Source organism: Myotis lucifugus, unplaced genomic scaffold (genome assembly GCF_000147115.1).
Source record: "Myotis lucifugus unplaced genomic scaffold, Myoluc2.0 scaffold_76, whole genome shotgun sequence".
Classification (NCBI taxonomy): domain Eukaryota; kingdom Metazoa; phylum Chordata; class Mammalia; order Chiroptera; family Vespertilionidae; genus Myotis; species Myotis lucifugus.
Window position 1 is genome coordinate 1,683,873 of NW_005871124.1, and position 14,306 is coordinate 1,698,178.

Here is a 14,306-nt window from a genome sequence, read left to right on the forward strand (position 1 = left end):
TGGGTAATAAATATTAAACAAAAGGTATTTCTTTTGGGGAAAATCATGAAACAACTTTTTACTATGAAATTGGATCTGAATTTAGAGTAGTAAAATTATGCTTCTTGTAGTTATAAAATTAATCCCAGTCCAAAGAACGACTAACAAACTATTAGTATCCTGTGGACAGGTTACTGTGTAAACTGCAACAAAGTAAAGTTATTAGTGGTATTCAAATTCACAATATATTTTAGTTTACACCTATACTTAACTCATTCAGAGTTAATTTCAAATATAAGGTTCAGCCCATTAATAACTTGGTATGTTCTGTTGAAGTTTTCACTTTTTTCCTAATTCTGAAAGTACTTCTATACATTCTGAAATGGCATTTCAGTAGATACACAAAAGGTGGCAGATCAGAACCAATTTCTTCTTTCAAGGTTAAACTAATACTAAAACATGCTACTATCCAAACATCTTCATGAAAATTAACTACTGAGAGTTGGTAGTTCTCTGAAACTTGTGTAAATTTTATTTATTACTAAAATTGAAAACATCTTAAAGACCCAAACCCTCTAGAAAAAATCTCTAAGGGCATCCAATCCCTTTGGTTGAAACTAGGTAACAAAAGAGGCAAAAGACATGGTTTGTGATGAATCCTAAAATTCAAATACTAGTGTTTTCAAGCTTTAATAAAGTATATTCCAATTCCAAGTACCAAGTATGATATCAAAATTCAAATTCACCGATGTACTCTTAAATAAGCATCAAAATACAAGTTTTGTTCACTGAGTCCTATTTTCCTTTTGATTTGCACAATGCATTCAGAGATGAGTTATAATTAGGAAAAAAGTGTCTACTGAATGCATCATGTTTAAAATGCAATTAACAGTTCAAAACCAATCATACTTAAAAGGGCAAACACCTAAAAAGTTAACTTGAGTCATAAAATTATTTGAGGCAGTATTATCCTGTAGATAAAAATACATTTGTTGTATATACATGTAGGTTTCTACATGAAAGAAAGGATTCCGCTCCAAACAGAAAACGACTGGCCCTTGATAAAGACATGTTAGACTGACAAACAGATGTGATGACCACCGCAAGGAGAACTGGAAATGGAAGGATAAAAGGTAAGTTAAAGGAAGGGGAAAAGTTTAGTCACCTGCTCCTGAACAGTGGCAGAGTTGGGCAAGAAGCAGGAGATGAAGGCAGAGTAAGACATAGAAGAAAGGCAAAGAAGGCCTCAACGCTGACCAGAAAGGACTACAGACAGAATCAAGCCAAGTTGAGGACAGATATGCTATAGCTGCAGTGAGATGCTTGAAATTAGAATTTGGTAGTTGACAGTTACAGAAGTGCAACTGAGTCATCTAAAATGGAATTAGACAAAGCATCTGCAATTTCGTGGAGAACCAACATTACAGTGACAAGATAACTCAGCATGATGTCATTCATAAAACTTGCCCAAACAGCATCAAGTCACCAGAAGACCTTTGCTTCCGACGACATTCTTTCAAGCTTATCAAAGTCCCTGACTGACTGGGAGAGACAACGCAGTGCCCCCAAAGGAAACTGCTGAGATGTGATCTTAGGTTCTTCAAAGTGAGGAGACTGGACCAGGTTTCTTCCAAGCAAAACATTTTATCGTTTTGTAGACAATGAATCAAACAGGATTGTTTAGAATAACCCCAACTTTGGTGGGGAAATTAAGCAAGATAAGGAACCCCCGCAGAAATTTCATGCAAAGGCAGAGCATTCAAATTCTGTCTCCTAATTAATGCTGTGTGCAGAAGTCTCCTGTAAAAGAAAGTTGCCTAACAGAAAAGTTACCACATCCTCAACAGACCAGAATATTGCCGTATGTGAGAGCCTTGATGAATATGGAGTACTCACTGTCTCTTCTCAAAGACTGGGTTCTTGCTTTTACCAAAATCCTAAACTGAAAGACAGCCAAGGGGCTAAGTGTTCACCACCAGTCAATGTAGGAATGCTTGAAGAAAATAAACTTGAAACAAAGAAGTAGATGTTTTTGGTCACATTTTAGACACGTATTATTAGAAATTTGTTACTGGCCCCACCAGGTTAAAGATGAAGGGAGGCCCTGCGAAGTCTATAGAACTGATATATACACACAAGTGAGTGTCACTGTTTTTTGTTTTTTTAAACCTCTAGTTTTATTAAATATTGCTTCTTTGGGATGTTTTTTTTTTTTATAACAACTCCCAGAACATATTCATGTAAGGATTCAAGTGGTCATATTAAAATACAGCTTCATATAAAGTTTATCACAGTTTTACAGTATTCAAAACAACAGACCTGCCTTATAAAAACAAAACAAAAACCAAAAAAAGGACTATTACACCCAAAACATAGAAAAACAATTAAATAAACAAGTTTGGCATTTCTGTAATTTTATAGTATAAAACAGAATATTAAATCTAAGATTGGCAAGCGAGACACTGATGTATTTACCTACTTTGAAACGTGTCCCATTTAAACACACTTTACAAGTTCACTATACAAAAGATTGATGGTTTGATGAATGAAGTGCACCCTGAAAATTTTTGCGAATATTTAGCTCAAAGTAAAAAAAAAAAAAAAAAAGTCCTTTTCCTTTTTTAAACTGAAGGCTGAATTCAGACTTTTTTTTGTTGTTTTGTCTCATTTGTCAGCCTTCCTGGTTTAAAAACAATAGTGTCTATGGACGCCCACCAGGGGGCAGTGTAAGATTAGCCATTAAATCACGAACAGCTGCAAATATTGTGCATTCACCTGCAACAGAGAAAAATGGTCATTAGCTATTCGCAATACAGGAAAGACGATGTCAACACACCGGTGGGGTAGGGGCAGTTAAATCTAAAATTAGCAAGAACTTTAAGGATCCAAATAAAAGAGTAAATTTTAACTGCACAGGTTACAGGGGATTAAGCTTTGGTGTTGAGTATTAGATAATGATTTCATTTGGGTTTTGTTTTTTCTTATGAGGAAATGTTGGGCAAGCCCCATCTAGGTTTGAATTTAAGAAGATGCCTAGAGTTTATAGAAACACTGGATACGGAGCACTGGATAAACCTTTGAAGTTGGACTTCAAGGCTACTGACAACTGGCTTATCTTATGCATTTTGAATGTAATGAAAAGATCTACAGGCCGGCCTGCATGGCTCAGTGGTTGAGCGTCAACCTATGAACCAGGAGGTCAGGGTTCAATTCACGGTCAGGGCACAGGCCCGGATTGTGGGGTTGGTCCCCATGTGGGGCATGCAGGATCAATGACTCTCTCCCATCACTGATGTTTCTAGCTCTCTCTTCTTCTCCCTCTCTGAAATCAATAAACATATATATTCTTTAAAAAGGTCAGGTAAAATATCTATGAAAGCACTGTCCAATAGAACTTTCTGTGAAGATGAAAATATTCTATATGCGCACTGTGGCTACCAAGCACTTGTTAGGGTGACCGAGGAACGGAATTTTAAATTAAATTAAATTAAAATTACATTAAAATTAAACAGCCACAGTCAGTGACAGTTATATTGGACAGTACAGTTCTATGACATCTATTGGAGTTTTCTCCCAAATTTGAAGGAAATGATCAACTTCTTGAGTTCAGCATTAAAATCAATTAATACAAAAATAAAGTGGTTTTTCTTAAAAGCACTTCCACCTCCAAGGGGAGGAAGTGATGGGTTTGGCAGGCGGGGAGGGAGGCTGAATGTGGCCCACCGACAATCCCAAAGCAAGATACGTTTGGGGGAGGCTAACGATTCATCCTCTCAGTGTCCCCTTTGCTTGAAGAAACCAAACACCCTGCCTCTTCTTCCTTCTTGTAAATATTACAAATATTTCAATATAATAAACCAAGACCAGCTGTTAACATTATAAACCAGCACAGCCTAACACTACAGTGGCTGAAATGAGAACTGAAGACCTCAATTGAGTAATGGCCTTCCAGCAGAGGGCAGAGCGCAGCGACCCTGTGCAAGTCACTGCACCCTTCTCACCTACCACTGGAAAATGAAGGTACAGAAAGAAAATGAAATGCAAAGGTATAACCTGTCTAAGGTAGACATAAAAGAAAAACAATTTCAAAATATCCCAGCCATTTATTAATTCAAAGAAGTTACATCTTTTTCTAAAAACACATTTTCATTATTGACAGGTAGAAACTCTTGCTTGATCGCAATAGGATCAAAACATTCTTTCCTTTCAATTTTAAATTCCACAAGACATACTGATAGTTAACTGCTTATGAGAGAATGGTGTTTATTATCAGAGTTCTACTGGATTACTACTTTGAAAATTCTGTTAGCTTTAAACTCTGATTCTTAAGGACCTATTCTTTAGCTGAAAGAAGAAAGAAGTCAAAGGATGAAAGCAGAAAATTATAAGAAGTGGAAGAAGTATTACAACAAAAGAAGCATACCCTTCTCTACTGCCCAGTGCATTTTTTATAAACTATACTTGAGTGAGAACTTGCCCTTGTATCCAATATGGGGAAACAAACAGTTAAAAATAAATAATTTCTCTCGTGACTCCTATTACTAGTAAAATTTTCACACTGCGGTACATAAAAATGTTTCAGAGAACGACTTTCCCTCATTTAAAAACGTAATTCTGTTATCATACTATTCTCAACAGAAAGATGGCAGACTTCCTTAATATTGGAAATAAGCAAAACGGAAGAAAGTTCTCTTTGCTGAGCTCTGTTTTGCAACCCAGGATTTGGCACTGCCAGGAGTTGTGTGTTAAGCGTAGGCTACAACAGTATTGACCGGACCTTGTTTCTCTTGTCAGAACATTCTGGTTTCCTTGACGGTGCTCACCGTGAGAGCTTCATTGTGCACTTGGTGAAAAGGTTCACTTGCACCCGCCTGAACTTATATAAGGAGCCCAAAAAGCAGTGATGCCATTTGTATCAGCTTTTATTCTTCACAAAACATTGAGAAGATACAGAACTTTGAATGATATTATTCTCTTCATGACTGAACCATGAAATATGAGAAACCAACATGCAGTTCAACTTGGTGATGTACAGAGTGGCGGGTATCGATGGGAGGGCAGGAATTCACATCCACGGAAAATTCTATCATCCTAACCTAGGGCATTGTGGCAATGTGTGCCATAAATACAAGCTTCTGGCATTAGCAACTGGGTCAGTCCCAATAGTAGATCACTAACGAAAATGAAGTCCAGGCAGCAGAGACATGGACAAAAACAAAGAACCAGTGAGAACAGAAGAAAGCGACAGGCAGACATTGAGAGGCCACAGCGACCGGAGCTCTAGTACTAGGACTGGGCTGAGGCGGGAAAGGAGGAAGCAGCGGGGAGAAGGGGAAATCTCTCAAAAGAACTCTTACAACACATACGCAATAAAAGATCATCTACTGGTCATGTACCTTGTCGCGGTGGGTTCATCTCTGCAAACCTCTTCAGAATGTTGCTGACCATCATGGGAGCAGCAACAGAAGAGTTCTGCTGCCTGGGAATGTCTGCCTGCTGGGTTGTACCTGAAGCCATGTCATAAATGATGGGAACTATTATACTAACAGGTTCTTGGGGAGGGACCGATGTCTTCTGAGTTAGTTGAAGCTGTAGACACAAAACACATACAAAGAGAATGAAAACACAGTAAGAAACGAAAACATCTGACGAACATTTATCAAAGGTACTACCATTTACTGTCAGATTCAGATACGTGAAGCAAAGAAAATGAAATATGACAAGTGACAAACAGTTATGATTAATTAACATGCAACTGTCCCACAATGATCTAGTTCAATAACTTTCTGTTATCACTCAAGGAACCAGGGTCACATGAAGTCTAAGCTGACGAGGAATCTGGACCTATATTTGGCAGCGACAGATCGTTTCTGCACTTATCCACAAGCAGCTGCACCATCCTCACGGGGCTCTTTCTTCCGAACAGTGGTTCTCAACCTTCCTGACACCGCGACCCTTTAATACAGTTCCTCGTGTTGTGGTGACCCCCAACCATAAAAGTATTTTCGTTGCTACTTCATAACTGTAATGTTGCTACTGTTATGAATCGTAATGTGAATATCTGATATGCAGGATGCATTTAGGCGACCCCTGTGAAAGAGTCGTTCGACCCCCAAAGGGGTCGTGACCCACAGGTTGAGAACCGCTGCTTCCGAAGCTGCGTGCACACATATGCCGGGTGGTACTTACAAAAAAGAGCATTTTGGATTTCAGCACCACAGCAGGAGTCCCAGGAGGTGCAATCGGCGGGGCGCTGGGAGGGATCGTCAGGCAAAACTGAACGTTCCACTTTAGCTGTGTTGCCTGGTCAGGAAACTGTTTTGAAAAAAAAAATCAAAAATCAAGATAAAGTCCTATGAACATTAGGAGTCTGAAAAGTTGAGGCAGAGTTTTATTTTATACTCATCAACAAAACAAAGTTGATAACCTGCATGTTTTCAAAAAATAGATCTACATAAAGGTCCTAATTGAAAAGGCCACTATGGATTTATGTGATATGTTCCTCTCCTCCCCACTCACTTCACTAATTCCTGTGGATCCTGCTTCCTCAGGGCCTCTGACCCCTGTTCCCTTCTCTCTATCCTCACGGATGCCAGCCCAGGGCTTTGTTACTCCTCCCGTGGTCCCCTAATGGTCCCTTCCAGGGGCCGCTTCTCCCGTCCATCTTTATAGCACTGCCAAGTGTTCAGGAAGGTGGTTCTATTCTAGCTCACAAATGTTCAGTGACAGACAGTGACACATGTTGTCCCCCACCCCCTCCAAGAATCAACAGCTGGCATTCAAGGCCCTTCTTAACTGGTGTCAACCTAGACTTCCCAGTCTCAGTTCCAATTTCTTCCCTAAAACAAACTAGTCAAACTGTGTTAATAACTTTCAATTATATCCACGGATGCTTTTGTAACCACAGAAATATCTACTCCTTTAAAAACTTAGATGGCTATCTTGTTGGCATAAATAATGTCTCCTACAGCCTATCAGAGCAGAAGCCATGCTGTCCCAATATTAAAATATCAACTGAAAAAAGAAGCGAGGTATTTGGAATTTCCCAAAGCAATACTAGAACCGTTAAAATGAAAGGACTATGGTAAGGTTGGAAAAATATAATCAGCTGCCACCTGGATACCACTGATATAATTGTATAGTTTCATAGAAAGGAAGAGGAATTTAAAATCTCCCAGAGGACCCTAACCGGTTTGGCTCAGTGGATAGAGCATCGGCCTGTGGACTGAAGGGTCCCAGGTTCGATTCCGGTCAAGGGCATGTACCTTGGTTACGGGCACATCCCCAGTAGGGGGTGTGCAGGAGGCAGCTGATCGATGTTTCTCTCTCATCGATGTTTCTAACTCTCTCTCCCTCTCCCTTCCTCTCTGTAAAAAGTCAATAAAATATATTAAAAAAAAAAATCTCCCAGAGGAGACAGACTTTTTGATAAATGGTATTAAGGCAATTAGGGGCATCTGAAGAAGTTGGATCCATACCTCATACATGACACAAAGACATATTTAAAATGGATCCAAAATTTAAATAAGTAATTTAAAAAATGAGTCCATACAGTATTAGAAGAAACCATGGGAGGGTTATTTCATTATCCAGGAGTAGGAACAGAGTATTAAATATATTTGCTTTTATAAGAGATAAGCCACTGGTAACTCGGGTTGCCTGTGGGAAGGAGGTCTAGATGGCTGGACAGGGATGGATGAAAAATTTCCCACTGAATCAACTTGTTCTAAATTCAGAAGATGCAAGAGGACTGTGTTGCCTATTCAAAACATATAAAATTTAAGTGAGAAATTAAGAAGAATATAAGAGAAAATTAGAAGTGCCTAAATGGGTAAAAACCAATAAACGCTGATCCCACCAAATCCAACCTCCTCAAACAGAGCTGGCTATAAAAGTTGGTGTTTCTCTGTAACTTACCAGCTCCAGTTTCATAATATGCACACAGTCCCTGAGGATGTGTGTAGGAGCTCCTAATAGCTTGGTGAAGGCTATTAATGTATTGGCTTTAAATGGCGGTCCGGCAACCTGTAGGGATAAATAAAGCAGGTTACTCTTCATTTGGTCTTGACTCTTGTTTCGTTGACTAAACTAAAATGATGCATCAATAAACACATACTCTTGTTTCAAAGAATTTCTCTAAAACTTGAAGTTCGTCAGGCTTCCACTGCCCTGTGTTCTCAGGTGTCACTTTCAGCTGAAGTGTTTGGTTGGTTTTGGGACTAAGGGCTACTCTGCATTTCAGCGCATCCGTCTTAAACATGATCACCCCAGGTTCATTGGAATTTATCAGCTGTAGCTGCAAAACAAGGATGCATCAAATTAGCATGCGAGACAATATGTAAAAAAAAAAAAAAAAGACAGTATGTAAGACAAAGAGAAAATGAAATGTTGCCCAGGGAACTGTTTCAAAAGGAAGACAACTCAGTTGATACCTATTCCAAAACAGAGGTACCTAGGCACTGAGCACGGAAACTGCGGCCACCATTCCAGAGAGGCAATGAGACATTACATGTCTCGATGGAAGGGCATTAACACCACCTATGAAATATTCTTGCAAAACAAGAACCAACTTGAGGCTGAATTCAGCAGTTAGATCCACAGGATTGATCCATATTATAGATCTATAGGGGTCAAAAGAACATGTTAAATTATTCTAAAATGATGCAATCAGCAAAATCCAGACTGAGAAACTCTACAGGACAATGATATGGTTAAGAAGAAACGGAAGGGGAACCTATAGTTTGAAAGGGACTTAAGAAAGTAGTTTGGGGCCCAGCCAGTGTGGCTCAGTTGGTTGAGCATTATCCCACGCACCAAGAAGTTGACGGTTTGATTCCTAGTCAGGGCACATGCCCATGTTGTGGGCTCAACCCCCAGTAGGGGGTGTGCAGCTGATCGATGTTTTCCTCTCTCTCATTGATGTTTCTATCTCTCCCTCTCCCTTCCTCTCTCTGAAAAAAAATCGAAAACATATTAAAACAAACAAACAAAACTAGTCTGGGTTCTGATTCAAACTGTGAAAAGAGTGATAACTTGGGAAAGAAATCTGGACACCAACCATATTTGATAATAAAGAAATTGTGTTTGGATGAAATGATGTCTGGAATTTGCTATCAAACAATCTGGGGGGAACCAAAAGTGAAACAATATTGGTATGAGTTCACTGTTGAAGGTGGGTGATGAGGAAAGACAGGTTCATTATCCAATTGTCTCTACTTTTTACAAGCTTAAAATTTTCCACAGTAACAATAGAACTGGCACATTAGGGGGAAATAGATCCGGATTGGGGCCTTTTGCTAGCCCAGGGGTTAGTAAATATTTTAGGCTATTTGGTCTCTGTTACAACCACTCAATGATGCCATTGTAGCTGAAAGCAGACGTAGACGGTATGTATTGAGTGGGAGTGGCTGTGTTCCAATGAAACTTTATTTGCAAAAATAGGTGGTGGGCAGGACTTGCCTCCAGGCCCATAGTTTACTGACTGCTGCTCTAGACTAATATGTTGATTACACAAATGAGCACGAGTTTTGAAGAGCTGAACACTTACATGGCTTTTAAGTGGCAGAGGTGAGCCTAGATCCCAGGTCTGATGATTGCCGTTTTAAATGCTAATTTATTCAACTTATGTTAAAACCTGTATTTTTTTCAAATCTGAATATAAAGGCTGCAAAAGAGCGTGGTGCCATCCCTTGAGTGGATATTTTCAACATTCACCATTCTGACGACCACCTCATTAACATATGTACATCAACAATAATAATTACAAGTAACTGATGGGTACTGAATACCAAGACATTATGCTATGAGCTTTTTATGAAATATCTCAAATTCCCACAACTGTTCTGAGTTAGGCAGATACCATCACCCACTATCACCAGAAAGGTGAAGAACTAGCCAAGCTCTTGCCAGCAGGTGGCCTGGCCTGGCCACAAACCCAGGCAGCTGGACTCTAAAACAGGTGCTCTCAACTCTGACCCATCTCCTGCGGGCATCACCACAGGACAGGTTAGAAGGCCTTTTCGGTCACGGTTTTAAATCAATTCAAATGCTTGTGTATTTGAAAAATAGCTTTCATCCCTGTGATCAGAAGTCATTTGATTTCAATGGAGACTCGGGTTCAAAGCCAGCCTGCCTGCCAAAGCATTCGAGGACAAGCGCTACTCATAGGCTGTTCTCTGCAAAGCCAGCTCCGGGGCACACATGTCCTATGGTATTGAGCAGACCTACCTCCAGGTCCATGTGAGCCACAGGAGGGCAAATGATAAAATGAAGGAAAATGTTAGAATGGAAAAGAAAACAGTGCAAAGCGTAACTCTAACAAGCTGGTTGAAGGAGGGGAGGGAATACCACTTTAGTTCCGATCCTCTTCTGAGAGGAACGGGGCATCTGCCTTGGACACCCCCACTTATGAGTTAGTTCACTAGGTGGCCATACCGTTTCCTGTTGGATAATTCTTTGAAGGTGTCTTCTCATGATGACCGATCCAAGGAATCTTTCAAGCGGAGAACAAAGGTAACTACCAGCCAGGCCAGGCACGAAGCCTGGCGTCGGAGAGGGCATCAGTAAATTGTTCAAGGCACTGTGAGTGAGGATGGTGGGTATGGAGGCTGCCCAGGAGCGCTGAGGTAGTTTGCGAGGTGGGGGCATATTTGTTGGCATCGTTTGAGAACCTTTTGGGAAGGAAAAAGTCATTTCACTTATAAAGACATATTATCTCATTGCTCCCTGCTTTGTTTTTGGTACAGATCTTCGCTAGTCTATAGCAACCTGTACTGTTTAATTACTCCTTGTAGTGCAGCAATCATATATAAGCTTCCTGTTAGCAAAAATGGCCACGGCTCTTCCTGTGGCCAGGTCCCTTGCAATGAGACTTTGCAGCAACTCCATCAAGAAGTGGAGTCTGTTGCTCTACCTGGATTCTGGGTTGGCTCTGTGACTTGCTGTGGCCATCAGGATGCAGTGGAAGTGAGGCAGTGCTGGTTGCAAGCCTAGGCTTTCACTCACTCTCTTGGAGCTCCCTGTCCAGCCACCAGGTAAACAAGCCATGATCAATTATGAGACCATATGGAACAGAGAGAAGCCATGTCGCTGGGGTCACCTTAAATCAGCTAAGCCCAGCCAACCCAGGAGCTGACTACAGATGCATGAGCGATCCCAGCAGAGCCTGGGAGAACTACCCAGCTGGCCTCAGCCCAAACTGCCACACTGCAGAACAGTGAGCAAATAGGACTGTTGTTTTAAGCCACTCAAAGTTGCGTAGCAAAAGCTAGCTACCATGCCCTAATTGGTTTGGCTCAGTGGATAGAGCTTCGGCCTGCGGACTGAAGGGTCCCAGGTTCGATTCCAGTCAAGGGCACGTACCTTGGTTGCGGGCACATCCCGTGTGTGTGTGTGTGTGTGTGTGTGTGTGCGCAGGAGGCAGCTGATCTATGTTTCTAACTCTCTATCCCTCTCTGTAAAAAATCAATAAAATATATATTTTTAAAAAAAGCTAGCTAGCATATCTGTACAATTCTTCTCTTCTGTGTTAAATTGCATAACCTTGTCAGATGCCTTTAGGGATCTTTTTAAGGTCTAGTATTGTAGCTAAGGTAGCAGTCATAACAGAGGCACTGGGGTCTCAACTCAAAAAACTTCTGGAAGAGACATTTCCCTTTCTTATATTATGTCTGACTTTGGCAATGAACTATTATTACCACCGATTTACTAAATGGACAAGTTAAAGTTAATTAAGTAACCCCATTCAACAAGTAGGTCACTATCTTCAAATGTGAGGATGGAATAAAATAGGTCATTCGTTGGTTATACTAAGAGCAGACATAAACATGCTGGTTACACTCACTTGTTCCAGCTCGAGGGGAGTGAGAAGCGTCTGGAACTGGAGAATGTAGCGATGGGTTGGCTGGGGACATCCCAGGTAACCGTGTTGCTGGTGAGGGGCCAGACACTTGAGGAGACCCTGGCCAGTTCCCTGCTCGTCCACTTGGTGACACCATCGTATACGGAGAACTGGGGTCCAGGGCTCCTGTAAGCAAGTAAACAAATGGTTTTCAAAGTCTGCATCTTCATAACTGAAAGGTATCCGACAACATTTAAATGGTCGCACTTTACATGGTGATCATTTTATTTTCTCTTTCAGGACAGTATTTCACTGAAGCATGATGCTTCTTAACACGACACATCTGAATATTCTGTAGAGTTCATGTACTTTCTAATGATATAAAAATTAGATAAAAAGACGGAGAAAGACTAAAAATTTACCTTCACGCGAACTTCAAGATGTGCAATACATAACAATTTATATCACAGAACAATCTTCTATAGGTTTGAAAATATTAAGCAAAAAAATCTCAAAGCTCCGTTAAGAAAAGAAATCTTACATTTTTAAACTAACCCTGACAGATTATGTTTTCATTCTACTCAGAGGAGGTTGAGGAGAGGGAAATTTTCCATTTTCTTTATTTAGTAAAGGTGACATGGACTAAGAAATGAACCACAGAATAATGTTTTGAAAGCAGCAACTTCCTGAACAATTTGGTATTTCAATTCACCCTGCAGGGTTACACCACTCTGTAACCAAATGACAAACTGAAAAAAAATACTTCTACCAAATATCAGAGAATAAATGGTCCTTACTTAGAAGTCTTACAAAGTGATAAAAACAAACAAACACAGGAAAAGGATATAAGCCGGCACACACAAAATAAGCAGCACACATTAAGCAGTAAGGTACCATTTTTTAGCTATCTAAGTAACCAAGATTTTAAAAAATCCCAATACCCTGTGTTGGCAATGATGCAGGAAAACAGACATTCTAGTATGATACTAGAGGAAATTGGTAACAGGCTTTTGGGTGAGCAATCTGTAATATGTTTTAAAAGCTTTAGAATTTCTCAAACCCTTTGAGGCAGCAATTCCACTTCTAGGAACTTACCTAAGGAAATAATCACGCGAGCAGACACGACACCACTTTTACTTGTGAAAAAATGGAAACATTCTAAACATATCATAACAGGAGAGCAGTTAAATATGGTATGCCCAGGTAAGGGAATGCTATGAAGCCATTTAGTATGACAATGTAGAGTTCTTGCTGCCAGAAATGTTGCCACAAATATTAATAGTAAAGAGTAAAAAATCTTCAGTGCCACACAGCTGTCAAATCTGAGGAATGCAGTCATGATATATTTAAGTGAAAGAAGGAACTGAACACCACGTGCAATATGCTGTCTGCCATGTGTGTAAAAGCCGTATTTGCTTATTTATGCATAAAACATCTCTGCGAGAACAAGAAGAAATGAACGACACTAGCTAAATGCCCGTGGGAGGAGGAACTAGGTGGCTCGTGGAACAGAAGGAAACACTCCACTGGCTACTTCTTCTATTCTTTATCGATTTGAACCAATCGGAAATAGGACTTTTGAGTTAAAGAGTGAAAAAAGTTGTCTCAACATAACATAAAGGGTAGGGTCCCAATTTTAGTGGTGGTGGGGGGGTATGTTTGAGGCGGGAGACAAGAAGGTGGGTAGAGAGCAAGCAAGAGACTCGAACAGGTAGACAAGCAGGGGTGTGTGACTGGAAGAGCAAGGGAGAGGGAAAGGGAGAGAGTCCAAAGCAGACAAAACTGGTAGGTCTCTGCGTGGCGTGGCTAGGAAAAATTTATTTTCTTTTGCTATTCCCCCAATAAACAAATACTAATTTTGCAAAAAGAAAATAACTTATGTAACAAAAACTACTTCCACGGCAAACTCTTGTGCTACGGCAGCTTCCATGTACGGACTCACCATGTGGACTAGCAAAGCTGGCCCCTGGTCCTATAGAGAGTCCATGCGAGGACGGGGGAGGAGTTGGAACAAATGACGCTGGTGACGGGGCTCTCAAAGCCCCACTGGGGGAGCTGGCAGCATGCAGATTTCCTAATAAACGAAAATAATTATAGATGATCTTGCAGGACACATATTATGTCCTGTCCAAGGACCCCAAGTTAAGACTCTACAGACTAAAGTAATAAGTAGTAAAGCTCCCATAAGTAGTGCAAAGGAAAACTAGAACTTTCATTATTGAAAAAAAAGAGAGATCAATTCCATGAGGCCCAAATTCCAGCTCTTATATTGGCTAATTAAAAAAAGAAAAAAGAAAAAAAAGAATCCAGTGTACACTTTATTTACCCATTCACTCATTCAACTAGGCCCAAATGTCAATTTCATGCCTAGCATTGTGCGTAGTACGCACCGGGGATTAGCAAGTTAACGAGATATAAAAATTCCTATTGTCATGAACTTATATTTAGTAGAATGTGAAAGACTACAAATACATGTCAGGTAGTGAGT

The 14,306-nt window shown here is 40.3% G+C and overlaps 1 protein-coding gene across 1 annotated transcript in view; it reads right to left on the minus strand.

Moving 5' to 3' along the window:
* Window positions 1–625: 625 nt before the first annotated feature.
* The window catches only part of MED14 (mediator complex subunit 14), a 62,301-nt gene continuing 48,620 nt past the window's right edge, over window positions 626–14,306 (minus strand). The window contains exons 24-31 of the mRNA XM_006090581.2: window positions 13,761–13,892; window positions 11,822–12,004; window positions 10,414–10,649; window positions 8,096–8,275; window positions 7,897–8,004; window positions 6,169–6,294; window positions 5,376–5,568; window positions 626–2,754 (exon numbers count right to left, since the gene is read on the minus strand). Of these exons, the coding sequence (XP_006090643.2) occupies window positions 2,681–2,754; window positions 5,376–5,568; window positions 6,169–6,294; window positions 7,897–8,004; window positions 8,096–8,275; window positions 10,414–10,649; window positions 11,822–12,004; window positions 13,761–13,892 (1,232 nt within the window). The 3' untranslated portion in view covers window positions 626–2,680. The remainder of the gene's footprint in view (window positions 2,755–5,375; window positions 5,569–6,168; window positions 6,295–7,896; window positions 8,005–8,095; window positions 8,276–10,413; window positions 10,650–11,821; window positions 12,005–13,760; window positions 13,893–14,306) is intronic.